Source organism: Nipponia nippon, unplaced genomic scaffold, assembly GCF_047370975.1.
Source record: "Nipponia nippon isolate SJK-2023a ecotype South Korea unplaced genomic scaffold, ASM4737097v1 scaffold_7, whole genome shotgun sequence".
NCBI classification, from domain to species: Eukaryota; Metazoa; Chordata; class Aves; order Pelecaniformes; family Threskiornithidae; genus Nipponia; species Nipponia nippon.
Genome location: NW_028262391.1, coordinates 16,707,773 through 16,727,148, shown reverse-complemented (window position 1 = coordinate 16,727,148; position 19,376 = coordinate 16,707,773). Strand labels below are relative to the sequence as shown.

Genomic DNA, 19,376 nt, shown 5'->3' with positions numbered 1-19,376 from the left:
CTGTGAAAAGCCATTCCTTTTCAAGCCAGCCGACTTCAGTAAATTATTGGAGTTACCACATTTTGATGTATTTGCTTCAGTGTAACTTTAAGTATGGTTACAACCCACTCCTCAAAACAGCAGAACAGAGAAATTAGCAGACATGCTTATTTTCGGTAACAGGGTAATCTTTGAACTCCTCTCTCAATCCTTTCAGCTCCAAATAAAGCTTGTGTTTAGGAAACACGATAGAAAGTTTCTTCAAATATTAGCAGGTAAAAAGCAAACTACTGTTTAGATCATCAAAAAGCCTCTATATAAAAAAGGAAGGTCAGTACAGAAAACAAGAAACATCCATCCTGCTGTGGTCGTTCTGAAAGTGTAATGCACTTTCTGTAATGCACACAGGCACCAACTCACCTGAGAAATAATTTCAGTAGTAAATAAGCCAGAACCCAACACTTAGAGAAACCTCCAATCTAAATATATATCTAGAATTCCTTAAAAATATTCATCAATAAATATAATTTCTGTAAGAACAATGTCAACATGCAAAGAAACTACCTAATACAGTCAAGTAAAAGCTGTTACATTAATTTAAAATTACCCTTTATTGTTCACAAGTTTTTCCAACACGATGTGCATTTTGGCACGGTAGACTTTGAGACAGTTTGCTTCAAGTTTCTTTAAATTACAAACAGTAGATACAGTAGGAATATTTTAAACCGATTTCTTTAAAATAAACGGCAAGTTAAGACCCTTAGTTTTAAAAGGGACAATTTCATTTTCCTGATACAAAATTCAAGTAATTTTAAGTAAGAGTAGAAAATTGTCTATATAAAACATCCTATTATTAAAATTTACCAGCATCCTGAAAATAAACATCAAATTTCCAGTATCACTTGGGTGCAATTACACATTTAGAAAAATAACTCATTTTAAATGAAGGTCACTTGGTGAAGAAAAGTAAATTTTCAACTGGATGAGTTTTTAAAACAAATGATAAACCATTTTTTCTTACCTAAATTATTTAATCCTTGCTCCTCAATTAATTTATTTTTTCTTCTAAAGGTGTACATTTCAGTACTGAAAATTAATTAAGAAAACAGGCTACTGAGATGTTTTCCCTTCAGTATACACCAGCATATGGAATTATTGCTTATGCCCAACAACTGTATACAAGATTCACTTGATTTTGTTTTTATGCTGTGGTTTTTAATTGGTTGGTACCAAACATACACACCACAAAAACTTTAGCTGTGTCACTCTACTGAGTGAAAACCACAATAAATTTTTCAGATAATTTTGTATCTAGGGTTGTTTGGTTGTTTTTTTGTTTTTCAACAACGAAATGGATTCATTATAAAATGCTTTTCCATTTTCCCTCCTTACCTACTCTTTAAGACAGCAGAATGGAAAAACAAGCAGGACATGTTTACTTTGTGACTCAAGGCTCAGAGCAGATATTGAGAAATCTTCAACAATTTTAGAACATTTTCTTTTTTTCATTCTTTTAGCCCAAAGTAACTTTGCTGTCTAGGAACAGTAACTTAAAGTTTCTTTTATCACCATCTTCCAGAAGAAATCTATAAATAAGTGTTTATGTAAAGAATCAAACACTGCTGAAGAGGGAAGAAAAATAAAATTAAGGATCAATAAATGATACTGCAATGTATCTTGTGCCATTCAAGATAGGAAGTCCTTCATGTAAATGAGTCAGTCTTCCTGGGTGCATGAAACTCCATCCTTTCCTGGGAGACTCAATGGAGCAGTTGTACCTAAGAAATTTACATCCGCCTCCCTGCAGCAAAAACACGAACAAAACAAAAATCCAAATGTTTACCTTGTGTTTTAATTGAGTAAGTTCCTTTTTATTTATCCACAATTTAAAATATTTTGCTATTATTAATAGGCTGTTAACAATAATTTTTTTTCCTATTTCTACTAACAAGGTTGTTTAAATGACACCATCTTCAGAGCAATATATAACAGACATGCACTTGCAATCAAAGATTTCCCCTTGCTTTGCTTTAGCATTCCCTGGATAGCAACTCATTCAAGCAGCAACTCTGACAAACAGATCTTCAGTAACTTTACTGTAGATGACACCAGGCAGAAGCAAATCATGTTCACAGGCCCTGTTCCAGGACTGCATCCCTATCCAGCATAGCATTTAAAAAAATCTTAAATAAATTTATCTGGCTGTTGCTTTCAAACTGAAGGTGTGTTTTCTAAAGTAATAAGTTTGAGAAACGCACTTATGGGTGTTAAGTAGGACTCTGAATAATACAGGTTCATAAACAAAACAGGTTAAGTTTCTCTACTAGTCAAAGCTGGATATTACTGCACTGCCCTGCCTACCTCCATACTCCAGGGACTGTTTAGTTAAATTATTTTCTACTCTGATATTGATTCATCTCAGGAAAAACAAAACAAAACAAACAGGAACAACAGTTGAAAATTTTCATTCTGTGGCTGATCTAAAAAAGAATCATTAACAAAGTTGTACAGAAAAGAGGCCATTTGAGTCAACTTGAGACTATTTAAAGTATTTTGAATAATTGGTTTTCACTGTATGGAAATGAAGCATTTCAGAAATGTTAAAAATGAAATGCCTAACATCTCTGAAGTTTTTCTTTAAACCCCTTCTACCCCACCATCTGAAACCATTTTGACCAATTCAGCCTGACTGCATCAACAGTTCTGGATCCTGCAATCGAGCAAATTTAGTACTTGTCAAAAAACACAAAGGAATAATATATCTTAATTTGTGATGCACATCTTTTCCTTTTCTACATAGTCTTAAAGTATATCCATTTGGGCTCTAGTTTGGAAACAATATTAGACACTCAAAGGACATTTTTTAAGTCAGTAAGTTGTCAACTTACTTGAAAGTCCTCTCCTACTTTGTTGAGAGCAATGTTGATTGTGAATGTAGAGGAGTCATGATGAGGTCTGAGTGACCGTTGTCTGTCAGGGCTATATTTTACAACAAAATTCAATAAAGCGTACCCCTGGAACAAAATACACAGTCAGACTTCAACATGTGAACTTCCAAGTCGCACACAGGGTTCTTGGGTTTTCTTCCTTTTTTTGTTTGTTTGTTTGTTTGTTTGTTTAAAGTTGAGTGAACAGCAACATTCATCTATAACTACTGCTACCTCATGTATAAACTCCCCAACAAAACCAAATAGGGCATATTCAATAAAATACTCAGAATTACCCATGCCATGCAGTAATTATCTGCAAAAATTTTAAACACATACCTTGGTATAATAGCCAGCAAACACTTTTAGTGTTACTGGTGCAATGAACTCTCTTATGAAATGCAGCCATTCATTATCCAGTCCGATTTGCTTCATATGAATATCATCAGTCGGGACATTTTCATAACCTCCAGAAATACGGCTGTCCTAATGAAAACACCATAAATAGCCTTGAAATATGGACATGGAACACTTCTCGCACTTCTACAAATATTTATTTGAAATCTGCAGAATCACAAAACTGCAACAAAGCAATGCTTTAGTGGGCATACGTGAGCTTGCTGTACAGTAATTTCACAGCTAACTGCCGTAGAAAAAAAAACTGCTGAACTATCAATGAGCAAAAATTGGCAATTTTTTTAAAAGGTGAGTCAATATTTAGATGTGTTGCCTGTAAGTAAGGGCTTCCTGGGGTAATGGTTTTATTTATTGAGATGTAGATGCAACTGAAGTTATATCAGATCAAGAGTACAGGCCTCAACTTGACATGGTAATAAACGTTGAAATAATTTGAAGATAAAAGTAGCTTAAAATCCTTTCTGGAGGCTCCTCCCTGCAGTAAAATAATGACTGCAATTTATCTCATTTCTAAGGTACTGCATTTGTGAATAAGACAAACATTCCTTCAATTTTAGCAGCAATTAATGAATACTTTGAACTTTCTGCAAACACAAACACAATAGCTCATAACATTTGTGGGTTACTGCTTAGGTAGACAAGCCTGACAAATTAGTACTGAAGAGGTAAGCAAGTAAAACCTCTCTGAACACCTATCAACAGCTATCCAAGATCAGCCCTGGATAACCGTCAGGTGACTACTACAGCAACTGCACCACTGTTAGTGTCTGAATTTGCTAGTTCAAGGTTAATTGAGGAATGTCTCTAAATCTGCTGAACCACAAGCTACGCAGTAGACTAAACTAAGCATTTTATACCATGAAGCAGATGTCTCGGGGTCATTGGCAATTGTTGGAATGTTTGTTTGTTGCAGTACGCCATGACTTATTATCATAAGGGCAGTCATTCATTAAGGTCATGTTTATATAGGCTGACACTTACTTGGTGTTTTCCACCAGACCATTGTCCAAAATGTTCCATTTCTTCTACCAATTCATCACAGGCAGTGTCAGAAAATATGGGAAACCAAAATACATCTGGACATGGCTACAAAAGAAAAAAAAAAAAAATTTAAAAACTACATTCATCTCTTTCAGTGGAGATAAGCTTTGACAGCTACCTTTTATTTTCAACTGCTAAGAAAGGACATCTTTTCTTGGTCATTAAAGAATATCAACTGTTCTCATTTGAGCCATAATTCAGATACATTTAAATAATTAAGTTTTGTCTTGATGCACAAGCACATTCTTACGGAATGAATCAAAACCTACGAGCTACCTTGTAAGCCATGACCCAGCATTAACAGCTGCATCAGTGTACCCACATACTCTGTGCCTTGGTTGCTCTAAATAACAACCCTGATCTTCTACATTACAAGCTATTAAGGAAAACAGTTTAAAACTTAACATTATTTTTAAACACAAAAACAATTTATCCCGGCTTCTTAAGGAAGCAAAGTTCATTAAATCACTGTCTCTAATTATCACAGAACTGATCATCCAACACTGGTACAACAACAATCATCTTAGAAGCGCTCCATCCAGATCAGTTGCATGAAAGCAAGCAGCCAGGCAGACAAAAAAAAAAAAAAAAAAAAAAAAAAAAAAAAAAAGACAACCTCTTTGCATCCAGCAAAAGGCTTTACCTTGGATTCATGGTTGTCAGACCTTAGGAATCCATAGGGACAGGCACACCCCAGGGAAAGTATCTAGATGAGCTTCCCTTACTAGATACCAGAAAACGCAGCAATTTTCTACAGAAATTTTATTAGCCCTTCTGCAGTGGTACCAGCTAGCTCAAATAAATAAGCTAAATACATCTTTTGGAGAAGCCAATTACTTGGACAACTACATTATTCTGAGCAATCTAGCAATTATTTTTTGGATTCCTCTCATCTAGTTTTCAAAATGGCAAAGATACAGTTCTGATCCAAAACATCAAAAAGCTGTTCAGCCACAGACCAAAACAGCATTTGCATGGAAATAGTTACTGTATGCCAATTTATTATCAGTCAGTCCCACAAATTTTAAGAAAACTACTTATACCCACCTGTTCTACTATATTATCAGTGAAGATCTTTGAGTAGTTGGGATTTATGTAGGTTTCCTTCCAGTCCTAAAACCCAAGATTTTAAAACATTAAAATAGAACAAATGAATTTATAAGTGACAAAAAATAATTTATATTCTATTCATTTGCTCTACTGAAAGCATTGGAAGCAATTAAACAATTTCTTATCCCCATAAACAAACTGGTTCTCATCATGTCAAAAATCATGAAACCTGTTACATCAGGGCCATATCTCCACCTCCTTGCTCTGGTCATCAGTTGGCTTGTTGATATGATATATTGTCAGTTGCTTAAATGGGTGGTAGAGAACACCTTTTAGCACGCAACCGATATTTAGTGCATAATAAACAAATGTTCTCCATGTAAAGTCTTTAAATCCCAAGTCCTTTATAATACATAAACTACAATTTTTTCAAATAAAATAACTGTTTCATCAATAATTAGATGCATACCACAGGATTTTCGAATATCTGCCAGAGGTCATTGTTGTAGTGGGAGGTATTGTAATTGGCTGTAGAAATAAGTCGTCCAAATTCATGTCTGTTGGTAATGTACATGAAAACACCCTACACCAAGTAGAGAAGATGTCATTAGCAAAACTGTCGATCTTAGCAAAAATAATGTTTTTTAAAAAGTCTGTTTGTTTATGCCTGCACTTTCATAAAATATATCACACACTTGTACGTACATATTATACACATGCTGTTCATGTAGCATCTTTAATTTTTGAAAGGTTGATTCTAATCACGAACTAGTGTTCATAATTTCTTGTTTACAAGCATTTGGTTGAATTCATTTTCTAAACACATTAAACCAAAACATATATTGTTCATAACATAAACCCACATACAGTTATAGAAAGGAAAAAAACAGAGAAGTGGTTGGTTGATTTGTTTTCCAGAAAACCTAAGCAAACACACTGGAAGCACCTGTTCTCAAACTGAAAATACTCATACAAGAAAACCAACATCTAGGGTTTAGTTTCTGATTAAAAACTGAAAGAATAAGCTAACAATGAAAGGTCTAATGGAAGTCAGAACAAGAAACTTATTTCAGAGTATTCACTACATGATCCTTCTGGTGAATTGGCCTGAAATAAAAAGATATTGGCAAATACAGCATATAAGAATATTCAGATCAGGGTACAAAACAGCTGAGCACTGTGAAGTATGTTCACTTAAGCAAACACTGCAAAATATGTGCAAGAGATCAAGTGTGGTAAGATACAGCTTTATTATTAAGATATTAACAGAAGATATTAACAAAACTCTCTTGATTAGAAATAGTAGCAGAAAATAGTCTTTTTTAAAAGAAATTTAGGTTCTGTGGGGTTTCTTCAGTTTACTGTTTTTCAGACTAAAACTTCATTTCTGAAGTGTTTGTGACTTTTGGATTTGCAGCAGATGAAGACATTGCTATTTGGATACTTTGGCATTTCTGCCTGTTTTTGTCTGAAAAAGAGTTAAACTGTTAGAAAGATAATGATTATGTTAAACACGTGCCCAGTTTTAGGCACTTACCAAATCATAAAGTAGCTGCAGCAGGGAGAATAAGGAGGGTCTGGGTCAAGAAAAACAGCTTAAAGTGACACTGATTTCACAACTGCCCTGTGTGGTCACTGAGGGGGCCTGGCTGACCTGCTAGTGATTTGAGCTTTAGTCCTTCCTAGGATTACTGAATCAATTTTAGCTATGGAAGCACAGCTTCAGCACACCTTAACCTCAGAAGCACCGAGAAATCTCCCTGGGGAAACAACAAGCCTCTCTAAGATGCTTTGAGCTGGTCACGAAGAGCCTGTCCCTGGCAAAAACTTGAACCTTAGATGATTGAAGAGAAAGCTAGAGCAGTATTTCATTAGAGTAAGGGGACAGAGGAGAAGTATCTTCTTGTGGTAGAATAATACTGCACGTAATAATAACTAATGAATAAAAAAAATAAAGCAACACCTTTGGGGGTCTGAGCATATGGAATGTTTCCGAAGAAGGGGAGTCTTTTTCCCTTTGTAAAGTCTAAAATGAAGGAGAATCATCACATCAGTTTTCCGATACATCATCTCTTTCTCTTTTTCCGACTACTATTAGGTTTCCACAGTTACATTAGGGAAATAGCAGCCTTTGATCAAAAGCTGATATGCCTTTACAGACAACATGCATCTCCAAGCAAAGCTCATAATACACGTCAAAGCTGTTTCCACCAGCCCCTTCTCATCTGCTGCAATACAAAAACAAGCACGTACCAGACCATCTTACAGCACAGACCGAGAAAGAGGAAAAGAGAAAGCAATTTTCTGATGAGCCAGTCAGATTAGTTTAATGAGCGCATGGGAAGCACAGGTTTGCAATAACTGATGCTGAGAAGGTTTGAATACAACAGAATTGGACGGGGATGTCCTGAAGAATCAGTACAAACAAAGGAGATCATGCCTTGTTATGAGGGAATAAAAAAATTAATACTTGCCAACTTTTCTTGTTCAATTCAGCAAAATTATTTTTCAATGCTATAGTGTCTGGAAATAGGTCTGGTTTAGGTCTTATTTGTTTCTGTGCTGAAACTAGTGTAAATATCAGTAGAAATGTGGATTTACATATTCATATTTTTACAGTACAAATACGTTTTGTCTCATTACTTACAGCTTAATGCAAGTAAAAAATTTCTGATACAGTTTTAATCTATCTGGAAAAATTAATGAGTAATTCATGCTCCCTAAGAAGATTCATACAGTTTCATAAATCACTTAGGCTTTTGATATCAACACTGCCCATCATTAATTCAAATATGTATCTACTTAAATACAAAATGACAAGATATTCCAACTTAGTCTGCTAGAAGTTTCACACTGTATAAAAAACGTGCATAACAGAGATGCCCTAAATGCATTGGTAAGTTTGAAGTTATATATGGCAGAGCAGTTGAGCCCTCTTTCATCCTGTTGAGGTTGTGCCAATGAGGAAGGTGTTTTAACCTCAATAGGAATTTTTAGTGCATTTAAATAAAAACCATCATGCAGTCAGTGCACCAGTGCACTGGCCTTGCAAAAACCTCTGTTCTCAACAATTTAAAGAAATACACCTAAAATGTTCTATGTCACAAAAATTGGCCAGTACTTTGAATTAGCAGTAAAAACATAATATCCAAGATCAATCAAGTGAAGCAGTCAATTGTAGCAGGACACAAAGAAGTCTGTGTGTATTTAAAAGCAAGCTGTTATAGATACACCTTACCATTTCCCTTGCATTCCTGCAGAGAGCCATATCGGGATCCAACTTATCACGCATAAAGTAGTTCTTTTCTTTCATCTCTGATCTGAGAGTTTGTCCTTTAATTAAGTATATATTAGCCATATAAGGAATATTCCATACTCCTCTGTTAAAAAAAAAAAAAAAAATGCAAATAGTGTAAAGCCATGAAAACTAATTTGGTGCCTATTCAATCAAACCAGCATCTCTGTATTTGCTGACAAGACTAAGCAAGTTTCAAGGAAATTAAGCTGAAAGGTTCCCAATACATTTGAAAAACTACAGCTGGACATTGTGAACACCTCAAACATAAGCATAGGCAGTAATTCAACTTTTATGAAGTATTGTTATAAAAAATAGAAAGGTCAAATTCTCTAAAGAGTTTTAACTACAAATGTACTTCATGTTTCCACAGTTAAGGCAGTCAAACTCTTTTATAATATTATTCTACACTATCAGATGGAGAAAGAAATTCTAAAACAGATTTTTAAGTGAGTTGGAAGACTTCACTGAGGCTTCACACAGCTGGTCTGACCTCCTCACACAAATACCCATGGACCACAGCAGGCTACGTATTTATGTCAGTTGGGCCAATATCAACAAAAAAGCATTGCTGTCACAATGCTCGCTCTGCAGATTTCCTCCCTCCCAGCGCCACGAGTACATCTTTCAGTGCGACTGAAAATGAGCCAGCCGTATTCAAGCATTCAATCTGTTTCAGACCTTTTTCTTCTTCCAGGGCAATGAAAAGGCATCACCGCATGGGAAAGTCAAGCTTAGAACAACTTACATCACACTGCTTTAGGTGGAGGACAAACCCAAAAGGCTATGTGACAAAAGTATTTCTCAAGAGCTCCTTAGGATATATCTGACATAATATACAGGAAGAAACACATGAAGAAATTATTAGTTGTTCAGCTGATTAAACATTTGCCCCAAAGAGATGAAGGAGTCATTTGACGAATGCAACAATCATTTCTTTTGACTGAGGCTCCTGGAATACAGAGTTTTGGGTTTACTATTTGTTCGTCTTGCCATTTTCTGTATTATGCACTACTAGAGTAACCAGATACAATCAAACAGGTACTAGTAATGACTATGTTCGTTACTAATACCAGCTCATCGTGTTAAACACTTTGTTTTTTTATTCAAGCTGTGAATGGGAAAAAAACAAATGGGAAAACAAATGCACTCCTATGAAATAGAAAAAACTAAACAATAAAACTAACCTAAGCTCTTCAGGAATATCAGATTGCATGAAAATATAAGAATATGTTGCTAATAACCATACTGGGTGCCTTGACTATAAAAATTAGCTTACAATTACTTACACTCTGTTCCCTTGGACAATAGCAACATAATCTTCTGATCGAGCATAATATCCATCTGGGCCCAAAGCACCCCAGAAATTGGACCAAAGCTTCCCATGACGAGTTACAAGCGGAGCAATTATCTTTCTGTGAAGTGACATATTGAATAAGAAAACATGAACTGTTATACGTAGACCATACGTCAAAACACAGCAGCTTTCCTCAGTTTGGAGTATAGCTTAGTTGAAACACCAATGACTGTGAAACCTCAGTACAGCTATTCTGAAATTAAGCTGGAAGAAACAGCATTCAAGTACCCACTGCCCAGAAACAACATCAGTGTAACAGAAGCAAAGATTCCTATAAATCAGAGGTGGCTTGATTTTCAGTCAAGCAAAAAAATACTGCCCAAAGACAAAAAGCATCACGAAGTCAAAAGACATGAAAAGAAAAGAAAAAAAAAAAACACAAAAAAAAACACAAAAAAAAAATACACACAAACCACAGGGAGACTTAGATTGCCCAAAATTTAATAGAGTCAAAAGGGGAAATTTAAGTTGACCAGAATAAAAAGAATAAAATTGTACTTGGTTTCAGAGGGTTCCTACTGGTAGATATATTTTGCAAAGCTTCTGTGTCTTCCACCTAGTGTACCTGGCTTTTAGCCTCTTTATACAACAGTAAATATTACAAGGAATATAATGCAAAGGACCGACAGCCACATCTTTACTTAACCTCCATCCCTTCTCACTAGTAGGTCAAAACAGACATTTATAATTTATCTTTCTGTGATACACCTGAGATTCCCAGATTTGTTATGAAGAGGCAAATACCACCTACCTACCTGGCATGGGAAGTTACAAATTGGCAGGAGTGAATTGCACAGCATTCACAGCGAGCCCAGTCTGCTGAAAGCTGCTGCTGCTAAAGTCACAGCTTTGTATAACTTAAGAGGTCATACTAATACAAGGAGAAACTGGTCATTACAGCTGTTTCATCTCCAATAACTTTCCATTTTATTGCATCTATGATTTAAAAAGAAAGTAATAATACTGCAATGCTAGAGTAATAAGCTCTAGGGAGTTTCTGTTTGGTTTTGGTTTGGGGGTATTTTTGTTGTTATTTGGGGTTGCGTTTTTTTAACATTTTGTGTGTGACCAACTTTGAAATCATTAGTTAGTGAAATCTTAATTAATTTCATAAAACTTGCTTATACCACACCATTCTCTTCAGAGGAGCTCCGAAGCATTTGAAATTCACACCAGGAATTGTTGCTTGACAGGAACAAAATGCTGTGTGAATTGTTGGCCTCCAAGCCCATTATGAACTATGGCAATCAAATAACACGAGTAAACAAAGAGGATCTAACTCTGCAAGAACAAACGGGATCTCATTTTCTTTGGATGGGCCCCAGAGAATCCCTTCAAGTTGGAGGAAATAATGTAAAATCAAGAGATATACTACACCTGTTCTGTTCTATCAGTATTCTTAAAGTTTTCGGGTTTGTCAGCACGACATCTGCATCTATGCTGAAGTAATATTCACATGCTTTATCCTGGCGACAAAGGTCCCTAAAAAGAAAAAAAGGAATGGTTAACTCATATGTCCAGAAAAGATTCACAAACAACAAAACAAAAAAAATGCAAAAAAACCCGAACCACAACCAAGCGCTCTACTCTTACATTGCATTGAAAGCCCTCTGCAGTGTAGTATAGTAAAAGAAAGGTTTCTTTAACTAAAAGATTTTAAAACATGGATCAGATGCCTTATCTTTTTCTTTTCATAAACTAAGTGATCTCTAACCTTTACCAAGTTCAGTAAGAGCTACTATGTCCTATCACAATGGAAAATGGGGCGGGGTGGGCAGAGAGGGAAATCAAGCCACTAATTTATATAGCTGGACATCAGTACAGTCACTTAATAATGAGCTTCTCTAATAACTAACTGCATGTGGCTGTAACACTGTCTTTGGGCTAAGATGCTACAGATGTGATCTGCTGATCTGAATAGTAATCGAAACCTTATGGACAGTGCAAGACAAAAACTATAAAGAAATATATGTTTAAAGACCTTTCCTTAGTCTTTTTGTGACCTACAAGAATGACACAGTTGGTAAAGACATATATAAAACAATTGCACAGGTGGTGAATGGAAATTAGAGAAAGGAATTTAATTTGTCCCACACACTACGTCTATCAGAATAAATTATTTGCATAGATTCCCATACCTTCAAGAGAAAGCTTCAACCAAGCAGAAGACGCATTCTACCATAAATATGAAAGTAAGACACACAGACTACATTTGCATGTTTCTAGCAGGGTACACTTGCTACGCTAAGATCCTGTACAGTGAATTCAGCTTTCCTATGCCAAGAGAATAGTAGGAGATTATAGTAAATCAAATATACTTTTAGAGGAAGTGGACCAAGCAGTAGCTTTCTATCATGCAGATGGTATTGATTTTGTCTATTTTGCCCACTATTATCGACAGAACTTGCATTAATTCCATCGTAATAGCTTGAAACATTAAAATTATTTTACTTTATTGCTTTAAAATGTCTATAAACACTGCTTTAGCTTAAGTTCCATGTGATTTGATTGTTTGTGACTGTTTTCCGCATAGGAAAAGATCTCTGTCACTTCAGAAGATGTGAAAAACAGTGGACCTGACAGGCTACATATAAGTCAAGGCAACCGCTGGCATGGCTTCCTGCCTGCTCCTCCTCCGTTCCCCTCCACTATCTAACACAGCACTTCACTCAGCATTTAGTCTACCTCCCATAAGGATTACTACTTATCAACACCTTTTGGGTCTTTCTGGTCAAACTTTCTTCGGCTCAAAGGACTTTAGAGATATGACTTTGTTGGAATCACAGTAGAAGGCAGAGCTTTTTTATTCCATAAATTTAAGCAATCCTTCCTCTTCAAACTTGACCACTGAAGATGTAGTAATGATTTGAGCCAAAGTTTTAAAATACCAAAATGACAGAAACGGTCTTCCCACTACTGCTGAAGTCCCTGTGTTTGGACACACAGCCATAGTTTATATCTGTGGTCAGTCTCTGGTTTTGCTTTAACTGACATCTCCTTCACTGACAGTTTTCTATCTTATGTATACATATTTTTAAGACAGCAATTCCTTAATCAGGAATTTCTCGCATAATTGCCCCAGTTGAAACCAGCAGGTTTTATTTTGGCCATAACATAGCCCAGCAATTAAGTTTTTATGGCATTTTCCATTAGTAACCTATTCTGTTCAAAGCTTTACAACTACTAAACACAATTCACATGCAGCTTTATCATTAGCACAATTACAATTATTAATAGTAACCTGACTCTTATATTGCACTTCACATCAGATGTTAGATTTCTTCCAAAAATATTCAGCTCCTTTATCCTCATTCTACTAATGAGGAAACTAAACCTGAGAGACTAACAGACTTGATGCCAGTCGAGAGTTTCAGCCACAACACTGGCCAGCACCTCCCCAAAAGCAGCTAAATCTTTTGCTGCTAATAAAAATATGAATGGAATTAATGTTTTTATTTATGAAAATGTGAAAAAAAACAAACAAATTGAACAGATTTATATTTAGTTGTAGGCAAACATGACTGGAAAATTGATTACACAATTTCAAAATATATGGTTCTTCAACTTTTGCCTCCCACCCCCCTTAAAATCCAGAGCCAGAGAATTCTATTAAACCTGGTCCAATGTGTTAGTGTTGAAAATCCTTCTGCTCTTCATTAACATAGTAATCCAAAACACAAAATAATAAATTAAAAGTTTTGGGTCTAAGTCACACTCAGTCATTCAATAATCTACTGAGAACTCTTTGAAAGCGTTACTGCCTTAAGCAGTCTGCAAACTCAGCTGTAGCACAAATCACCTACAATGTGAAACCTCTAACTTCAACCTCTGTACCCAAGAATATTAAATATACTTACATTGTATATATATTTTTATATGTGTGTGTATACATATATATAAAAAGGCCAAAAATCAAGGCTACTATTCTGACCGTACTTTGATTCATTTTTCCTCCTATCTCTTTCTATACAGCATTGAAGACTGGATCACCAAATGGCAAAACTTCATGTTTAAAGCATAATTCTGCTTGCATTTTCAGATACAAGTCACCATGTCAAATATGAAGTATAAGTTTTGCCTTTGCACTTTAAGATCACTAATAAAAATCTCAGTAAAACACTTCCAGTTTCAGATATACAGAAAAAGAGTTTTAAAAGTTCCTGTCAAAATTAATAAAGCAAGCGTACTCTTAAGAAATTAATGCATCTTCTCTTTAGGCTTTCAATGTTGCCAAGTAGCTTTCCCAAGCAAATAAAAATAATCCTGGATATTCCCATGCTTTAAAGGATTACCTTCTTACAGTGTATGCTAACCTCTCCAGACGTAATATATATTTCACATATAATCCCAGATTATATGTGAAACTATTTATTATGTATATCCAGGTCACAGCAAGGAACAAGTGGGAAGTACTTTCTAGCAATACTCATACGTATAGTAATATACTTCCTAATCTAAATTCAATGGCTAAAACCTTTAATCTACTTGCTTTATGCTCCACATGCCTATAAACTAATAGCAAATATTGAAAAGAAAGCTATATTTTTGGATATAACTTAAAGCCATTTCAGTGTAATGATTAACGAAAGTTTAGTAGAAGGCCAAGATTTTTTGTTGGAAGTGTGAAGTGAAGCTCAGCAGATCAGTTTACAGTATTTTGCAATCAGAGCGATGTTTAAGTTCACTTACAAACTGTGAGCCCATCTGGAACAGTGACCTCATCTGAAAAGGGGAAGTGTCACTGCTCTTCTCTTCATCAAACTTTCCACAGAGATATTCCAAGGGGCTAGTTGTTTATAGTGGTAAGACATATAGTCCACTCAATTTTTTTACCACTGAGTAACATACTTTTTTTTTTAGACGTAGTTTGAATTTGCAATGAATCAATATATCATTTTTATACCCCTCACAGTTTGAACATACAATTCCAAACGTGGACTGTGAGCCCGAAGGGAAAGCACTTACACCATCTGACAGACCTCTGAAAGAAAAGGTGCCCCAGATACAAGTTTGCAACACTCACTGAAAGACTGGGTGACATTGCCTGTCATTTAGGATTACATTTTCCATCTCTCCAGATAACCACAACAGTATAAAGAAACTCTTATCATCACTAAAAACAAAAAAATGTAGCCACAAAACAGATAAAGCACTAATATTTAGTTTTGCATCTCAGGCTTAAGTATTATCATCACACCTGGAAGCTACTGAAGTTGGATATAGGTGCGAAAGTTGTTTTTCTTCTGCAACACTCAAAGTTCAAAACGTTCCTCCTCCATCTGAGGCTGAAACGCAAAACTGCTGAAGCTTTCAGGAGAAGCAGTTCCAGAAAATCCAAGTCTCCAACAGAAATCGCTTGACATCTGGGAGACACATTTAATCCCTGCTTTTCCTTTAACCACAGCCAAGACACCTGCCCTACTCAACAGGACTGAAAGGGAGTCCTCCTGCGGCCATGTCATGATTTATCAATAACAAAGGGAGCTCAGAGACATTGACTTAGTATCTTCTGACTTTCAAGAAGCACATAGGAGATCCCAAATTCAGCTCAAAATTCAACAGTAAGGTCAATGAACTCTCTAACTAATACTGATCTACTATTCTTCCTGAAACTTTTGAAAGCTTTCAGTGTAAACTTTCATTAAAATGTGCAAACTCCCACTAAAAGTTGAGGTTAACTCACATTTTTTAAAAAGTTCAGGGAAAATCCTAGCTAGTTCTCTTACTAATATTTTTGGGGGAGGAAAAAACCAACCCCCCAAAAAAGAAACCCTAACGTCTGTAAGTACTGGGGGGGAGATTATGGAAAATAAGTTTTTTATAAAATAAAACCTCAGAGAAGCAAATGAGATGAATTCCCATATTTCCCCACTTTCTGTTACTGCTTGAACGTATTTCATATTGTTATTTTACATTTTCTGTCAGAACAAATTGTTACAGCTGGCTGAAATCTCATCGCCAAACAAGGCAAAACCACAAATGAGTTTTTTCTTAAAGAAAAAGAAAAGAACCACCCATAAGAACTCTAATATGCTCCTTGTAGACAAAGGTTAAAAAAGAGACATGGAAATGCTATTTTAGGGTTTCAAGGGATGTACCTGCAGAGAAAATACTCAGACAACATGCAGCTAAACTTTCCTTCTCTTTATTCTACTTTATTTTCCTCCCTTTTTATTCTGTTTCAGCCCACGATAAGGAAAGCTGTGCACTCCTGTTTGCCCATATTGTTGAATTGTAACAAGTCTTTGCTGACTGCACAGTTTTGGGTCCTTTCCAACACCTATCCAACTTTAGGAGAGGGCTTTCCATGTCAAGAAGAAGCAAGAAAGTAAATGCTTCAATTATTCTTTATTATGTGAATGAGAAAACTAGACAGAAGTTTGCTGCATGGCTATGGGTGAAATTAAAACATGTTGTTTTCTCACATTTATATTAACATAAGAGAGTTTCATTTACTGAGAACCTCACTGTGGTTTATCACCACTTTTTACTGAGCCAAAAAAGGAAAAAAAGAAGTAAGGAGAAAACTGACTCAACCGCATTATATACTCAAAAGTGTTCTGCTGAAAACAAATCAGAGCTTCAACGCTTAAGTTCACTATAAGCACTGAACTCTATTAATTGAAGCTTGTTTTGCTGCTTCAGATAAATAGACTTTTTGTGTGAAATGTGCAAGTGAGGAGACCAAATTAATTCTAAATCTACTGGAAATTAACAGAGAGATACTAAAATCAGCTAATTTGGAAAAAGAAGAAAGCAAGTGTTTGAGGCAGATGGAACAAAACAATCAGTCAATAATACAGATAGAAGCATGAGAAAATTAATCAGAAGACTGAATATATCAATCTCTGTAAATCAAGCCATTACACAGGTTTGAAGAATCGCTCCTTTCAAGTTATTCCCACTGCAGTATTAGTGAGAAACAAATGAGGTTATTATGTTGGAAGCCAGCTGAAGGGTTCAAAGCAAATAATTTTTTATAGTATCTGCCTTTGCCATGAACATCCTGTACTTCTGAGCTAGATTTTTTTGAGGAGAAATAAATGCAGTTGTTCCAGAGAAGCTGGTGATGTTCACAAGGGCAGCCAAGCAGACCAGGGGTGCAAAGGAAGCTGCAGATGAACTGAACCTGCTTCAGTCAAATTGAAAGGAGCCATCAAATTACATCTATGTTGTTCACATGAAAGATCCTACTACTAACACTCATGCTTTCTGGATGATTCAAAATTTTGGTCTCATTCCACATGCATTATACTTCACATTTTCCCTATATGCTATGTATCTCTTTAGGACGGAATCTTTCTTAAAGAGGCCTTTCAAACAGGAGTAACATGGATCAAATTATATCCAGACAATGGATAACACATCACAGTGTAGTGTATCCAGTGGTACACATCACAAGTATGATTATCTCCCTGCCTTACATAACAGAATTTGAAATTATTTTCTGCAAATATACATTTAAATTACTGTTTTTTATCCACAGATCAAGCAAAGACCATATATTATATTAAAACGTCTGTCACATTATAAGCCAGCAGGTTCTATCAAAAGATGACGGGTTTAAAGATCTTTGGGTGAGATTTACTAACAGTATAGAAATGGTTTACACCGAAGATTCTGTCTTATGGTGTCTATAAAACACCAAAGAGGAAAAGGCAACTCCAGAAATTCCACCTCAGCTACATGTAACATACACTACTTCAACAAGTTTGCAAACATAGTACATTTGCTTTAGAGACTACTGGAAATAAAGAAAGAATGATTTATAAGCATGTGAATGGCTGCTTACACTACCCTGGACATCTGTAGTGTTTCCTAGAAAGGCTACGGGAGAGGCTTGGACCTCAGCCAAATATCAGTTTCCCAGTGGCTTCAGCACAACTAAACCCCATTCAAACAAATTTCCATGAACACCATGGAGACTCAGGCCTAGTCCTTCATTCTTTTAGCTGATGCCATGAACAGCCTATGCTATGCTCTTAACCTCTGAATATAAAAGAAAAGGGCCTTTTGAAAATAATTTCTCTGCTCTGACACTCCTGGAAGATTTGGGAGAAAAGAGAGTGGAAGATTTATGTGAGAATGAAGCTTGCTCATCAAGGGCCACAGCAAGGTCTTGGTGGGATCCTGATCTGTAAAACTCCATAATCTGACTGATGGACATACTGGGAGAGCCATGAGCAACTCTGTGGTAGTAGCCAGTGCTGCAGCCCCTAAAGAGACCCCTTGACAGGCAGGTCTGACACAGGCTACAAGGTTCAGATTTAGGCCTGGCAAGTGCCAGGTTTAAAACCTAAAGAGGTGGATTCCCTAGTAAGAATGAAAGGAAAAAACAAAACAAACAAAACAAAACAAACAAAAAAAAAGAAGGGGGACTAGGACAATAAAAGTGCAATTGTTAAATGCATATCCAATGCAAGAGGTACTTCTATTCTGTGAAATCACCCTGTGATAAGTTAGCTTGAAAAGTTTTTGGATTAAAAAAAATAAAAAATCAAACCAAATACTTTTTTAGAAGATACACTGCAGTTAGAATTTCTATTTACATTTGCACCTGCTGCCACTTTTTTTTTTTAATACTGCTATATATAATTTTCTGCACAAATTTTATTAAAAAGTTTGTTGTATTGTACCATGTATTTTATTTTAATAGCATTCTTTAAAAAAAAAATTTAAACTTTACAGTTTATGCTCGTCATGTTTTAATATATACCCATGTTTGAGATAACTGTAATGTAAAACTAATCTGACACCTCTTATTTCTTTGTAGTCTACTATTGCCTATGCCTTCGTTATGCCTTCATTAGAAGACAAGATGACAGACTATCGAAGTAGTTCAAACCAGAGAGATGTTTGCACAATGGCCAACAGCTTTTTACATTAGACAGAAACCATAAAATACTCAACAGTTCATATCTTATCTTGTTCTACCACAAAAGCTCCCACTTTTGTATCTTAAGATGTGAAGTCTTAGTGTTTAAGATGCAAAATAATATACATAAAAGATGAAAAAATGTTAGCATATGCATCATTATAACAGATTTATAAATTAGAATTTACATTCCCATGTTCCGGGCTTCTGCTTGACTCAGATTTTCTTCAGGTCCAACAATTTTTATATTTCTGATAATGTTCTTGGCTTTTTCCCAGAATTTCTTGATGTGTTTTTCATGGTAAACCTCCTGTAATCATGTTAAGATTGTTTATAGTAAATGAAAAGTACAAGTTGCTGTGAAATCATAAACATAGTGTCCAAGAACACATTGTATTCTATCCTAAATGAACAGATGGCAAACAGTATTTGAAG

The 19,376-nt window shown here is 35.6% G+C and overlaps 1 protein-coding gene across 1 annotated transcript in view; it reads right to left on the bottom strand.

Moving 5' to 3' along the window:
• Window positions 1-571: 571 nt before the first annotated feature.
• Window positions 572-19,376, bottom strand: part of PLOD2 (procollagen-lysine,2-oxoglutarate 5-dioxygenase 2) — a 57,000-nt gene continuing 38,195 nt past the window's right edge. Inside the window, exons 10-20 of the mRNA XM_087740169.1 lie at window positions 19,130-19,251; window positions 11,444-11,548; window positions 9,999-10,124; window positions 8,653-8,794; window positions 7,378-7,440; window positions 5,884-5,997; window positions 5,412-5,477; window positions 4,305-4,409; window positions 3,246-3,392; window positions 2,868-2,993; window positions 572-1,780 (exon numbers count right to left, since the gene is read on the bottom strand). Of these exons, the coding sequence (XP_087596295.1) occupies window positions 1,625-1,780; window positions 2,868-2,993; window positions 3,246-3,392; window positions 4,305-4,409; window positions 5,412-5,477; window positions 5,884-5,997; window positions 7,378-7,440; window positions 8,653-8,794; window positions 9,999-10,124; window positions 11,444-11,548; window positions 19,130-19,251 (1,272 nt within the window). The 3' untranslated portion in view covers window positions 572-1,624. The remainder of the gene's footprint in view (window positions 1,781-2,867; window positions 2,994-3,245; window positions 3,393-4,304; window positions 4,410-5,411; window positions 5,478-5,883; window positions 5,998-7,377; window positions 7,441-8,652; window positions 8,795-9,998; window positions 10,125-11,443; window positions 11,549-19,129; window positions 19,252-19,376) is intronic.